The sequence below is a fragment of the Panicum virgatum genome, chromosome 9N, assembly GCF_016808335.1.
Source record: "Panicum virgatum strain AP13 chromosome 9N, P.virgatum_v5, whole genome shotgun sequence".
Lineage (NCBI taxonomy): Eukaryota > Viridiplantae > Streptophyta > Magnoliopsida > Poales > Poaceae > Panicum > Panicum virgatum.
Genome location: NC_053153.1, coordinates 67,999,742 through 68,013,539, shown reverse-complemented (window position 1 = coordinate 68,013,539; position 13,798 = coordinate 67,999,742). Strand labels below are relative to the sequence as shown.

At 44.0% G+C, this 13,798-nt stretch overlaps 3 protein-coding genes across 3 annotated transcripts; 2 read left to right on the top strand and 1 right to left on the bottom strand.

The window, feature by feature from the left end:
- The first annotated feature begins 599 nt into the window (after window positions 1-599).
- LOC120692274 (CASP-like protein 4B1) lies at window positions 600-3,738 on the top strand. Its single transcript, XM_039975542.1, has 3 exons — window positions 600-1,095; window positions 1,184-1,319; window positions 3,252-3,738. The coding sequence occupies exons 1-3, from the start codon at window positions 794-796 to the stop codon at window positions 3,441-3,443; spliced, it is 630 nt and encodes a 209-aa protein (XP_039831476.1). The 5' UTR covers window positions 600-793; the 3' UTR covers window positions 3,444-3,738.
- A 778-nt stretch (window positions 3,739-4,516) lies between these two features.
- On the top strand, window positions 4,517-7,924 carry LOC120690264 (26S proteasome regulatory subunit 4 homolog). The gene is made up of 6 exons (XM_039972860.1): window positions 4,517-5,109; window positions 6,194-6,439; window positions 6,645-6,814; window positions 6,931-7,147; window positions 7,232-7,372; window positions 7,609-7,924. The coding sequence occupies exons 1-6, from the start codon at window positions 4,624-4,626 to the stop codon at window positions 7,690-7,692; spliced, it is 1,344 nt and encodes a 447-aa protein (XP_039828794.1). The 5' UTR covers window positions 4,517-4,623; the 3' UTR covers window positions 7,693-7,924.
- Window positions 7,925-10,832: 2,908 nt separating this feature from the next.
- On the bottom strand, window positions 10,833-13,330 carry LOC120690305. The gene is made up of 4 exons (XM_039972903.1): window positions 12,886-13,330; window positions 11,833-11,902; window positions 11,644-11,702; window positions 10,833-11,170 (listed from the first exon to the last, which is right to left on the bottom strand). Exons 1-3 carry the CDS (start codon window positions 13,255-13,257, stop codon window positions 11,668-11,670), a joined length of 477 nt encoding a protein of 158 aa, XP_039828837.1. The 5' UTR covers window positions 13,258-13,330; the 3' UTR covers window positions 10,833-11,170; window positions 11,644-11,667.
- Between the last annotated feature and the right edge of the window lie 468 nt (window positions 13,331-13,798).

Here is a 13,798-nt window from a genome sequence, read left to right as displayed (position 1 = left end):
GGAATCTGATGACTTTTTTTTAAAAAAAAAAGAACCCTGGAATCTGATGACTGATGACGGCACATTTCGCACATCAAGACCGACATGAGTTTGTTTGGTGTTCATTACTAACTAAACCGAGATCAAGACAAATCGTAACCTCGATCGATCAATCGACGTTTTTCGGTGCTTGAATATAACGGGGGCACGTCCGCTTCGAAACACACACAGCTTTCACTTGATATAAGAAAAGGCCCATCTGTTTCGTGTAGGAAAAAGGAAAACGATCCGTTTAGCCGTCAAAATGGAGGGCCACTGCCACTAAAGCCATGGACAAGATAGAGCTTTCACTTGATTCCAGACGCTTCCAGGTGGGATCCAAGAAAGAGGCCCCACCTGTCATCCACGCTTCGGCGTTCCACTAGTCATACTGACACGTCATGGATCCAGTAATCGCTACGCCGAGCATACTGACACGTCATGGCTCATCACGGAGTCATGGGACAGTAGACACCCTAGACAACCAACTTTCGTCAGTCACTGGCCGGTGGGCCCAGGCGCACCCAAACGATGGCGATTATTGGGTTCCGGCAATTATTTGGAGCAAGCATCCGCTGATCTGCCTGCGCCATTAACCGTGCTTTGCTTCTGCCCCTGCTAATTGCACAAGTGCCTTCCCGGCATCACACACAAAGCGCTTTAATTTTGCCTTTTCTAGTCTAACCACACCCGATATTATTCCCCTCCCGTCTCCCAGTTCGTCCACCACCTCGAGGCTGCTCCGCCGCCGCCGCCGGTAAAGTAAGCCGTGGCGATGGTCACGACCGATGCCGCCGCCGCCGCCACCACGGCCATGGAGAAGCCGCCGGACGCCGAGAAGCCGGACTACGCCCCCTACAACGGCAACTCCACCGCGGATGGCGGCGGGGGCGCGCGCACCCGCAGCAGCGGCGTGGTGGATTCGGTGGTGGCGCGGTGGCGGCGGGAGGACATGCTCGACAAGATTCCCCTCGCGCTGCACGCCTCCGCGGCCGCCTTCGCCTTCGTCGCGCTCGTGCTCGTCGCGTCGAACCAGCACGGCGACTGGATGCAGTTCGACCGCTACCAGGAGTACAAGTGCGCGGCCTGACGCTGGTTCGAGTGCCGCGTGCTCTTCGATTCGGGTTTTATTTGGGGGCTCATCGCGTCTTCTGTCTCGCCCTAGGTACCTGCTCGCAATCGCAGCGCTGGCGTTCCTCTACTCGCTGGCGCAGGCGGCGCGGCACGCGCTCCGGATGCGCGGCGGCGTCGACCCCGTCTCCGCGCCGTCAGGGAGGCTGCTCGATTTCGTCGGTGATCAGGCGAGTGATTGCTCTTAACTGTTGCTCTGTAGCTATAGAGCTTGCTGTTTAGTAATAGTTGTTTCGCTCAATCAACAAAGGTCCGATGTCTCGGTTTCTCGATCTGGTCGTGATTGCTGCTCAGTGAAGGGGAAGGGGGAAGAATATGAATGAAGGGGTAAAATCTGAGTGCACTTTATAAAGTGATAAAGCAAGAGTAAGGGTCCCAGTGTAGACATTCTACTTCCAATGTGAAGAAATACATCAACTCAGTAGTACTGCGTCATAAAGTTCTCTCCAGCAGTTCTGAAGTTCTGCCCATTGGCATCAGGGCTTCTAATATTATTTTAATATAACAATACTAAGATTAACTTGCTGAGAAGAGCCACATCGCCTTTTATTGTTGGATCAGTCAGATTGGTCTTCAGAGCACTATGATCTTCCTTTTCCAGGCACATCTTCAACTAGACAACCTAATACCCCCTTTTGTTCCTTTTTTGGAAGAAACTAAAATTACATAGTGGGCTAGAAGTTCTCAATAATGATTCCAATAATGTGGGCAATCTATAGTAGTATCAGTGAATGACAGACCAACAGCAGCAATGATGGTAATGTGGTGCCCACTGCCCAGTATGGCATTGGTATGGGGAAATTGGAGTGGTTGTACCAATTGTTGGAATGTGCTCGAAGTTTGGTCTATGTTTTGAATCTTCAGTTGGTTGGAAATACAGAGTACCACATGTCAAAACTTTGTTCATGATGTCCAATGGATTATGCTTAAATGCATTGAAATGCTCCTGGAACAATGAACTTTGAAATGTCGTCTATGTCCACCTAGCCTGGCTTGAGGATATTCTTGGGCTTGCACTTCTTTGTTTAAGAGTACTTTTATCAGGTTCTGCAAATAATATGACTATTTACTGTTACAGTTCCACTTGCCTTGCTTTCTTCATAGCTTTAGACCTCAAATCGCATAGAACAATTCTGAACCCCCTATTCCCCCTATTTTAAGCTAAGAAGTAGATTTACTGGAACTTGAATTTACCTTCCAGTGCATACTTAAATGTTGTTACTCAAAGAAAGTTAGAATAATAAGTTTAAAGGCAGGCATATGGCATTACATGAAGTTGTTACCCACTCTTGTAGTCATGTGGCATATTCTTAAACAGTTAAAAACTGGCTATGAGGGGTTGGTCTTTTGGTTCAAACTTGTATTCATGCTTATTCCCTGTTAGATTCTTCGATCAGGATTCAGGAGCTTTTATATTTTATTTCATGTCATGATTCCATTTCTAGTGTGCCAAGATAGCAACAAAATAACATTTACCTTTGCTTTTCTTTTCATTTTAGTGCTCCAAAGTTGTTGTGTTTAAAATCGCGGGCTAAGATGTTTAGTGGAAACCCTTCCAAAAAGCTAAGAGAGCTATAGCGAAAGCTATAGCGGAGCTATCCATTTAGCGGTTTGCAAAAAAAAATATGCATAATGTGGCCAATAACATCAGTAATGCAACCAATTTCAGCAAACTTTTCATAGTCATACGTCCATAATACATACAAAATTAGAAGCATCATTGGTCTAACATTCTAAAATAGACTCAACACGTATCTTGACTGTCTAACTGTGCCCGTGCTGCTTTGTCTATGGTCCACCCTAGTTATATTGATTCTTTATTTCTTTTGGCTATATCTTTAGCGGAAGTAGGGGACATTTATTATCACTAAATCCTGTAAAAACCCCTTTAGCGGACATAGCGTACAAATGTTGTATAGCGTAGCGGTAGATCTCTTAAAAATCTAATAGCGGACTATAGCGGGCTATTAGCGGGCTATTTTGTACATGTCAAAACATTTCTGTTTACAGGAACTGGTAGCTACCATAATCTTCTTTAGAAGCAATTGATTGCAATGTTTCATGATAGTTTATCTAACAGAGACCTGTGAATGCATTTGCAGGCAGTTGCATACTTGCTGATGTCTGCGCTTTCGGCTGCCGTCCCCATCACGAACCGCATGAGATCGGCAGTGGTCAACAACTTCACAGATGCAACCGCAGCAGCGATCAGCATGACCTTCTTTGCATTTGTAGCTCTTGCCTTGTCAGCCGTGGTTTCTGGATACAAGTTCTCCAAACAAACGTACATGTGAATCATCGTTGTAGAAGAGTAAAACACATTACGTGGTCTATTAATCATGGATTGCTCATCAGAAGAGAAACATGCTTCTATAGTTCTCTTCAACTTGAAGGTCATGTATTGTGTGTGCTGAGGTGATTGTTGTTGCATGCAGTAGCTTCCATGCGTGTACATAGAATTATACGCAGCATGCCTGAATGTGATTGTTTTCCTTTCCAAGATATTGCTGCCCTGACAAGAAATTTTAGCTTTTCTGAACATATGCAGAAGTGGAGCTGTATGCTTATTTTAGGGCCCATAATTTTCCATGAGACCTGTGAAGAACGAAATGTTTATTACCCTTACTGTAGCGTGTAGCTGCAACTTTGTGCTGCATGTTGTACTGTTGGAAATCTTCTTGCTCCTGTTGGGTCTTTCAAGGTTTGTAAGCTCGCTTGCCAGGTGAAGAAAGTTAGGAATCTCGATGGAGTCGCAAGTCGCAACATAAGATTTAGAAAGGATTGTTTCGAAATTAGGCCTGGAAGGAGAGATGGATCGAGACCCATTATGATATTTGGATGACTGTTGTTGGAAAGGGAATAGCTTTACGGCCCTGTTTGCGTGATTTATAATGGTTTCGAGGTGATATTTTGTAGCGCATAAGCTTTTTCTGTTGCGAGGAGTGCATGAAGGTTTTAACATTGTTGAAGCGCAGATATCAACGTCACGGCAAACAAATCTATTTTCGTAAAGCTGAAACAATTTCGCCATCCAATATAACAACTTCTTGACTTGATTAAAGTATCTTTGACCAATAATATCTTTAAAAATAATTATTTTTAAATAGATATAGTTACATATTACGTTATGATAGTTACTTTCATATGAATAATATTACTTTTATGTTATTAATCTTTATATTTTTTACCATGTACTGTCTAAGTTTAAAAGGTTTGACTCGAAAAAAATATAAAAATAAGTTATATGAGGTTGTAATTAGCACCGATTTACTACTCCCTGGGCGAAAACGTGTCTGGGAGGAAAGCTTCAGGGGGAGAAAAAACGAAAATAGGGAAATAGGAAACCACATGGCCGCCGATATACTACTGCGTGAGAACTGACAAAGAAACTGGTTTTCCTTCCTCTCCTCGTTCCTCCCTCTGCCTCTCACCAGGTCACACCGGGGGCGGCCAAACCCTAATCGGCCGCCGAAGATGGGGCAAGGCACTCCCGGCGGGATGGGGAAGCAGGGCGGCCTCCCGGGCGACCGCAAGCCCGGCGACGGCGGGAAGAAGGAGAAGAAGTACGAGCCTCCCGCCGCCCCATCCCGTGTCGGCCGGAGGCAGAAGCGGCAGAAGGGCTCCGAGGCGGCGGCGCGCCTCCCCGCCGTGGCGCCGCTCTCCAAGTGCCGCCTTCGTCTCCTCAAGCTCGAGCGCGTCAAGGACTACCTCCTCATGGAGGAGGAGTTCGTCGCCAGCCAGGAGCGCCTGCGCCCCACCGAGGACAAGGCGGAGGAGGACCGATCCAAGGTCGACGACCTGCGAGGCACCCCCATGAGCGTCGGCTCGCTCGAGGAGATCATCGACGAGAGCCACGCCATCGTCTCCTCGTCCGTCGGGCCAGAGTACTACGTCGGGGTGATGTCCTTCGTCGACAAGGACCAGCTCGAGCCTGGATGCGCCATACTGATGCACAACAAGGTATAACTATGCAACCTTTGCTTTGATCTGATGGATTGCGCGATACGGGGTTCGAATGGAGGCAGTAGTTTCATCCATATGAAGCCTTATACATGTTTCAATTAAGTGATTGGGGGCGGTATTGGGGTGTAATTGGATAATTGGATACAGATGGTTGAATTCTTCATTATCTTTTCTTTTGTGGCTAGAGGTATAAAGGAAATAATTAATTGGCTGGTCTGGTTAACGTTGTGGCTATAGTGTGAGAAATAATGGGTTTATTATGGTACGCTATAGTGGAATGCCGAGAATCCTTAAAGTTTGGACAAAAACATTTCTAGCATATTATTCTTGTTTGGTGCACAACTGTGGCTTCAGAGAATTCCCAGGAAATCTATATTTGTTTAAATTCGTTGCTAGTTCATCTAGGCGTATGAACTATGAATGTAGGCCCCTGAACTGGAAGATAATCAACCACTTGTTTCTGTCAACAGTTATGGTTATATAACATATTTGTCCAATATGATCTCATATGAAAACTAAATAACATGATTTATTTGGTTGCTTTCAATAGATCACTTGCATAATGTTGTGGCCTGAATAACCGTTGTTTGAGCTGATGCGTGCTATGATGAGAGGAAATCTTTGGCACCATGTACATGATATCATTGTTCTCAAGGCGGTAAGGCGGACGCCTAGCAAGGTGGGGCGGCTGGACGCCTAGGCGAGCAAGGCGGGCGCCTAGGCGAGCAAGGCGCAAATCGGTGGACGGCGCATGGACGCCTAGGCGACGCCTTGAGAACAGTGCATGATATGACATATATTTTTGGCGTTGCAAATATTTGGAAATTGATATACAATTTGGAGTATCAAAGGCTGCAAACAGCATCTAGCTCTTCACGTGTGTACTCTCCAGTGTCTGCATTTTAGTGCCCTCATAGATACATGCCTATTGCCTTGGTATATAGAGCAATTGTTTTTTTTCTTGATTGCTTTAGTAGACACATATGCAGCTCTTCAAGTGACGCACCCAAAGTTTCTGTACTTTCCTGCCTTGAATGCTTATTTGTATCTAATAGCAAGCTTGACCAAATGTTTCTCTCAGGTTCTGTCCGTGGTTGGTATTTTGCAAGATGAAGTTGATCCTATGGTTTCTGTGATGAAAGTCGAAAAGGCACCTCTGGAGTCCTATGCTGATATTGGTGGCTTAGATGCTCAGATTCAAGAAATCAAAGAAGCAGTCGAACTTCCCTTAACACATCCTGAGCTATATGAGGATATTGGAATCAGGCCTCCCAAGGGAGTCATATTATATGGAGAACCTGGAACCGGGAAAACTCTACTCGCAAAGGTTTGTACTCGTTTCCTTTAGGATATCTCAAATCTTAACTTCAATGCCTTCTTGTGCCAATGTTCTTGTCCATCAGTAAAGCAGGGTAACCCACTGAGCGCTTCTTGTCATTTTCTTACCTCCCTGGCAATATATTTTCAAGTTTCACCTCTCTTCTTACAAATGGAATCACCTTGTGATTACTTAAAAACTTTGAATGCTGCAGGCAGTTGCCAATTCTACATCAGCAACATTCTTGCGTGTTGTTGGGAGTGAGTTAATCCAAAAGTACCTTGGTGATGGTCCCAAGCTTGTAAGAGAATTGTTCAGGGTGGCTGATGATCTTTCTCCTTCGATTGTATTTATTGATGAGATTGATGCAGTTGGGACAAAGAGGTGGGTTACTGCAACATATGGAAGTTTATCATATGGTTATTTTCTTTGTGGAAAGATCATCGCCGAAGCTTCTCATGAACAAATTGATGTGAGTCGTGTTTATGACCCTGCTGTAGGTATGATGCTCATTCAGGAGGAGAGCGTGAGATTCAGAGAACCATGTTGGAGTTGTTAAACCAGCTGGATGGTTTTGATTCAAGAGGAGATGTTAAAGTTATTCTAGCTACAAATCGCATCGAAAGTCTTGACCCAGCCTTGCTTCGACCAGGTCGAATTGACAGGAAGATTGAATTCCCTTTACCAGATGTAAAGACCAGGCGGCGCATCTTCCAGGTACTTTTATGTAATGAAAGCATCTCAGTCCTACTCATTCGGTATAAAGCATGCTTTGTTCACCGAGTCTGTTTTGTTGAGCAGATCCACACATCAAAGATGACCTTGGCTGATGATGTAAACCTAGAAGAGTTTATCATGTCGAAAGATGAGTTTTCAGGTGCTGATATCAAGGCAATTTGTACTGAAGCTGGCTTGCTTGCTTTGAGAGAGCGTCGGATGAAGGTAAGACAACATTTAGCCCAAGTAAACCCTTTCTTTTTTTTTTCCTTTTGAGCTTATTATGAGTTGTAGTACTACTGGGAAGGTATATATACTTTCAGCTCAATTTGTTGATTCCTACGTTATTGATTTGACCAGATATTTTTTCATACCTAGCCGTTGCTTTGTTGAGACCTACTGAATAGTAATAAGGGCACACACCAAAAGGTATTGACTCTATTTGTTTTCTGTTGCATTAGGTGACGCATGCAGACTTCAAGAAAGCCAAAGAAAAGGTCATGTTCAAGAAGAAAGAAGGTGTGCCGGAGGGCCTCTACATGTGAGATTCATCAGTAGCACTAGAACTGCCTTTGGAATGTGGAGTAGTTGAGCAGTATCTCAGTGTGGAGAACTGGTGTTTGTAATCTGGTTAAATGGTCTGAGTGACAGTATGTTCGCTTACATCCTTTTTATTGGATAATACAACACGTATAACAGTAATCATATACGACAACCAGGAGATATGAGATTGCTGCGATCATCAATCAAGGTGGTCATTGGATGCTGGTTGTCTTATCAGCGTGCAGGCCTTGGACACGTATTCTCAGTGTTTGGTTGGGCACGTAATCATATACACGTACTAGGCTGTAAACAATTCACAGCGTAATCCAATACGGTGCAGTGCAAAATCGATACCGCCCCTGATCCCGCGTCATGCGATCCTGGTACGGCGCGCCTCCAATCTTCAGCGCGACCCCAATCTTCGCTAGTTCTAGTTCACACAGCCATTGACGACCACCGGGCACTTCCGCCCCTCGCCTTTTGCTCTGGCATTGAAGGCTGCCAAAGAGTGCTGCGTCGCCTAATAGGCTGAGAAGGTGGTGTTGATCCGACGACTTTACCCAGGATAAGTCCGCTGATCCAGGATGAAATTCTCGACCAGTATATCTCCAATTTCATCTCATATGCTGAAATGCCAATTAAACAGCAACCACACTACCACAGCCTGTGAGCGAGCGGTGGAAGCGAGCGCTTGGGGAAGATGATGTCGTTCACCAATAATTTTTCCTTTAGGCTTCCGGCGAGGAGGTGGCAATGGCAATTTTGTTGGGGACCTGCAAGTCTGGTGAACTCGTGATAGCATTTCTTTCTAGCTAGCAGGGCCGCCAGCGAAGATCAAAATCTTACGGGTGATATTCGATGGCGTTACCGTTACATATGCGATGAACCAAACAAACGTCGATATTCCTTACACTGTAACTTAGTATAGCACTGCTTTCTAACTACGTTAAAGATACCGCTGTAAGCACTGAACCAAACAGCACCAGTATTCCTGTTCTGTTTACAGATTGTTGCATTGTGGTTCATTTTTCTAAAGAGAGTGCAGGAATTACTGGCACATGAACAACTGAAACTAGTCAGAATGAGTTGCGGCCATACTAACCGCTCCATTTGCAAAAAAATCGAGATTGTTATGGACTGGATGCAAAACGATACGCATATGATAGGTTTGCGAAAATAAACGTCAACCAAGAAACAGCAAACAAAAAAGAATAAAATTTGCATATGATAGATTTACAGGTATTAGAAAATAAACGTAGACCAAAAAAACAACAAACAAAAATGGAAAAAAAATTGTACAGAGTGGTACTCCCTCCGTGCTGGTAAAAGAAGTTGTTTAGGACAACGACACGGTCTCCAAAACATAACTTTGACCCCTTGTTATTATAGAAATATTTATAGAAAAGTGAGATATGTATACTTTTATGAAAGTATTTTTCAAGACAAATCTATTCATATAATTTTCATATTTGCAAACTCAACAATTTAAAAGTTATTGATGATTTATATTTCCAATGTTTGACCCAAAATATGTCCAAAACGACTTCTTTTATCAATAAGGAGGGAGTATTTGAACTTCAGTTTACAGGTATGCATAAATGGATATTGTTATAGATTGGATACAAAACGGTACGCATATGAAAGGTTTGAGGAAAAAAACCAGAAGTCCTCCAGAGAAGGGGAAAAAATCTGTTGAGAGTGGGATTTGAACCGACGCCCTTTCGGACCAGAACCTTAATCTGGCGCCTTAGACCAACTCTGCCATTTCTACATTTTGATGTTAGCGTCTAAACTAATTTAGATTTAGGCACTATATTTTCTTGCATGAATGGGACGCCAGCTATCGAGTTCAAATTGTAAGTTACATAGACAATGCTCACGAGCAGTTTGACACGATTTTTGAGTGTTCGGGAGGATCTAGCGTTACAACTTCCCACATCCACATCCGGAGCGGCGATGTCGCCCGACTCCTTGCATATGCTGCCGATTCTAGGGTTGAAAACAGGACGGGAAAATCCCGTCCCGACCGGCTCCGTTTACTGTCTAAACCGACAGTAAACCGTTTCCGCAGGAAAAATGGAAAAACAAAACGGGAAAACATGCGGGAACGGGAACGTAAACGGTTGGGGTGTTTTCCCGACCATTTTCACGGTTCCCGTTTTCACGGTTCCCGTTTTCAGCCGGGAAAATTCCCGCTGGAATTCCCGTATTTGTGTACATTAATCCCCAATTCAGCCCACAAGCTTGATCCGGCCCAGTATCCCCCTAACCCTAAGTCTCCCTCTAGAGTCTCAGTCCCCCACTCCCTCCACTTTTCGATCCCGACCCCCACCCCTAGTCGTCGCCGCTGCCGGCCGCCGCACCCCGCCCCTTGCCACCGCTTGTTATATGAGTCTTGTTTTCATGTTATTTATGCATAGTTAAATGTATGAAGTGGTTGTATGTATTTTCCCGTTTTGAGTTATCGATTCCCGACCGTAATCGGCATGCTCCCGACCGATTGATTCCGTTCCCGATATCCTATAATAACGATTTCGTTTTCCCGTCTGACTTTCCCGTTCCCGCTTCCGTTACCGATCAAAAAATACAGTTGCCGGAATGGTTAAAAGGTTTTCATGCCTAGCCGATTCCCACACATGAGGCGACGCATGGAGCACAGGTTGCAGGAGGCACGTGCTCAGCGTCAGCAATAGGGTTGAGAGGGATAGGAAAGTGCAAAGAGATCACGCTGGGATTAGTACCATCCTTCCTGAAATCAGCTCTTAACTTTAGGACGGGGAAGATTAGTATCAATTTTGGTGTGGAGTTTCCAGATTAATTGCCGAGGGCCTCCAAATTACTCGTCAAAGTGATTGGAGTCTCAAAATTAGTATCAATTGGAGCTCTTAACTTTCTAGAAGGAAGAGTGATGACATTGGAACCACATGATCCATAGGTTAAGAACGACTGCAAACCTGGCGTTTTATAGATTAATTAGTACTACAGATCAAAAGATTTGCCGGACTCGCAAGACATGTTATCACTTGATTGATAAGCTTCAGAATACCAGTAAGAACTAAGAGCATGCCATGAGGTCATCTGCACTTCTATTGTAACATTGAGCGGAAGACATTCGAGTATCAGGGCATGAAATGTGCCAATCTTTAGCCACAAGTCAATTCAAAATTCCGGTATATTTGAATATGATCAATATCTCTGATGATGCACATGTACTAGTGGCAAGACATGCAATAGAATATCCTGCTCGTGGTATGTTCAGTGTAAACCCATTCTGAGAATTGTACATTTCATATGACAAGCAGATTTGACACAATACAGTGTAGTGAAAAAAAAAGAAAAAGAAAAGATAGAAACCAAAAACACCACATTAATATCTAACGAGCATGATAAGTATCAGGGACAACGCACGGATTCTTCAACAGAACTGCATATCTGAAGCTTCAAGCAGTAGTTTGTGTTGCTTCACTGGTTTTGGAGTCACTGCAAAGTAAAAGGATTTCTGGGTTTTATATTGCTGATATAAGGCATGATAAAGCATAGAAACAAAGATCAATTCATATACAGACTTTGACTTTCTCGGTTAGAACAGATTCTAAACTTTAAAGAAAATGGTAAAGTTTCACGGGAACAGAGGAAAAGTAAAGTTATGCATTCCAGATCTTTGTAGGTTTGTTACTTTTGCTGAGATAGGAGTTACTCTGATCACATATTAGAACAATTTTGTAGAACCCCTGAACCTTGATCATTAACAAGGAAAATTAACTGACAGAAAAAAATGACTAAACAAATACATGGGACATAGAAAAGATCTTATAACAAGCTATCATATGTTCTTGATCGTGCTGTCTATTGAAAATGCTTACCAGCCAAAAATATAGCATACTAATGAACTAACAAATATGTTTTCAATTAAGTGACTCAATTATGATTGTTAGTGTCCTGGAAAAACTTACCCCCAATAAATGGATTAATAACTATCAAGAAGCTGAGTCCGAGTCACTAGCATTGTAACCTGCAAAATAAGAACATGTCAGATATAGCAAAATAGTAGAAGATCACATGCATCTATACAGTTGCTGGCAAGATGAAGACATCAAAGAGCCCTGGAAAAGATGAAATGAAGGTGGAACATGGCTGAAAACCTGGGCGTTTATTGCTAACTTTCCAGACTGTAGATCGATATCTTGATGCTTTCTCCATCCAAACTCTTGCCTATATGATGGTGTTGGTCAGTCAAACTTTTATAATGCTACAACATAAACCATCACAGAATCAAATATAAGAACTCGGAACCTCCAGGAAAAAAAAAGCTCAATGATAAGACTTTTCCTCATTACTTTTCATTTATCAAACAGCACATATATCCCACCCATCAGATTCTGAACCTATTATGTGCTGTTGGGAAACCAATTCCCAATTCCAGTGCACGATAGAATTTAGGTGGATTGATACGGTCAATCCATTCTTGCGACCTTTTAATTTCAGTTTTTACATGAGCACCTCTTTGTGCACCTAGCATTCAATTTTTATCACACGGTCCATGACAAATGCAAGGTGGTCTTTCACATCTCTCCTCTGTTCTAAGAATACTATTTACTTTACACTTTTTTAGCTCTAGAATGTAAATGTAAAGAACAGAAAATATGATAACAAGAAAGTAGTACTGTTCAAAAAAGGAATTACCAGCCGGTACCACTTTTAGCATCTTAACAGCAAGATTAGCACAAACGAAAAAGGCAATTTGTACTTTTATCAACAAATTGCAGTGGAACATGTTGTGATGAATCTGCTGTGTATATTCTACATGTCCCCAAACTAATAATCACAGCTGTCTAAGCAGGAAATATTAAGATTCACAGATCACAGCTTAATTCCTTTCTATTCTTTTCTGCTAATAATCGTAGTTCATAATTGCTTGCTAATCAACCAGTACGTACACCAGTAAACACACAAATTCGATTAAACCTATCTCCCCACTGGCAAGTGTTGCAACAGCAAACCCCACCTAGATTCATGAAAGGTCACAAAGGAAACCTAGGAAAGATCACATAAGAATTATGATGCGGAATCCATTAAAGCTATGAAGTCCTAACCACGATCCGAAGTGAAACCACTCAAAATTCACCAGCTGACATGCCCGGAGGCCAATGATCTATTCAACTCTTTTCACTTCGGAATCCGAACAAACTGCTCACCTTGTGCTCGTTCTTGTTGACGCCGTATCCACTGCGGTACATCTGGCCGACAAGCACCTGCATGCTGGCGTCGCCGGCGCGCGCCTCCTTGAGCGCGTCCTGGAACCACCGCCTCGTGCAGTCCGACACCACCTCCGCGAGCGGCACCCTCTCGTCCTCCTGGAGCCCGCACGCCGCCGCCAAATCACGCACCTCGGCGCGCCCGGAGCTGGCCGCCGCAGCGGCGGCGGCGGCGGAGTTCCTGGGCGTATCCAGCGGGGCGGGCGGCGTATTCGCTACCTTCCCGGCGGCGGAGGAGGGGGAGCGGAGGCTGCGGGCGTAGGAGCGGACCGCGGCGGCGGCTACGGCGGCGGCCTGCAGGCGCTTGCCCATGCAAAGGCGGGGGGTTCTTGAGCGAGGAGTGGAGGCGGATTTGGGAGGATTGTGAGGGGCTTTTGTGCGAAAAGGAGGTGTCCTCTGTTGCCGAAGGTGGAAAAGTTAAGGGGCGCCGAAGGGAAGAGCTGGAATATAGTGGTAGCCTTCAAAAACTATTTTCTTCTTTTTTTTTTTCTTTCTTTGGCTTTTGCCTTTTCGATTTCTAGGATGGGAATGGCCGCTGACCAAAGTAACCGGTGTGGTAAAGACATGTCATTTTTTTAAAAAAAATAACTGCCAAAAAAACTAAAGTGTATACTGTCTAAATGGTTTGTGAAAATGCATAGCTTTGCGATCTTTTACCCACATAAATTCCTAAATTGTAACTACTAGTCTACTACACATCAATCAAGATTGGTTCAAGTAAACAATACTTGAAGGTTGCATCTTTATGCACACTCCACATTTCCTGCACGGCTTGCACCTCAAATTGATGCGCCGCTGCAACTCGCCTCAGGGCTTCTCCAGTGGCGATGAAAAGCGAATCATGTGCTGACCT

What these genes read in the sequence shown, in the direction of transcription:
- LOC120692274 (XM_039975542.1), top strand. Translation starts at nt 794, where the DNA reads ATGGTCACGACCGATGCCGCCGCCGCCGCCACCACGGCCATGGAGAAG. An exon ending in GACCGCTACCAGGAGTACAA is followed by an intron (nt 1,096 to 1,183) that starts GTGCGCGGCCTG and finishes GTCTCGCCCTAG; the next exon opens with GTACCTGCTCGCAATCGCAG. An exon ending in TCGATTTCGTCGGTGATCAG is followed by an intron (nt 1,320 to 3,251) that starts GCGAGTGATTGC and finishes ATGCATTTGCAG; the next exon opens with GCAGTTGCATACTTGCTGAT.
- LOC120690264 (XM_039972860.1), top strand. Translation starts at nt 4,624, where the DNA reads ATGGGGCAAGGCACTCCCGGCGGGATGGGGAAGCAGGGCGGCCTCCCG. An exon ending in CCATACTGATGCACAACAAG is followed by an intron (nt 5,110 to 6,193) that starts GTATAACTATGC and finishes TGTTTCTCTCAG; the next exon opens with GTTCTGTCCGTGGTTGGTAT. An exon ending in GGAAAACTCTACTCGCAAAG is followed by an intron (nt 6,440 to 6,644) that starts GTTTGTACTCGT and finishes TGAATGCTGCAG; the next exon opens with GCAGTTGCCAATTCTACATC.
- LOC120690305 (XM_039972903.1), bottom strand. Translation starts at nt 13,257, where the DNA reads ATGGGCAAGCGCCTGCAGGCCGCCGCCGTAGCCGCCGCCGCGGTCCGC. An exon ending in TCAACAAGAACGAGCACAAG is followed by an intron (nt 11,903 to 12,885) that starts GTGAGCAGTTTG and finishes ACCATCATATAG; the next exon opens with GCAAGAGTTTGGATGGAGAA. An exon ending in AGTTAGCAATAAACGCCCAG is followed by an intron (nt 11,703 to 11,832) that starts GTTTTCAGCCAT and finishes CTTATTTTGCAG; the next exon opens with GTTACAATGCTAGTGACTCG.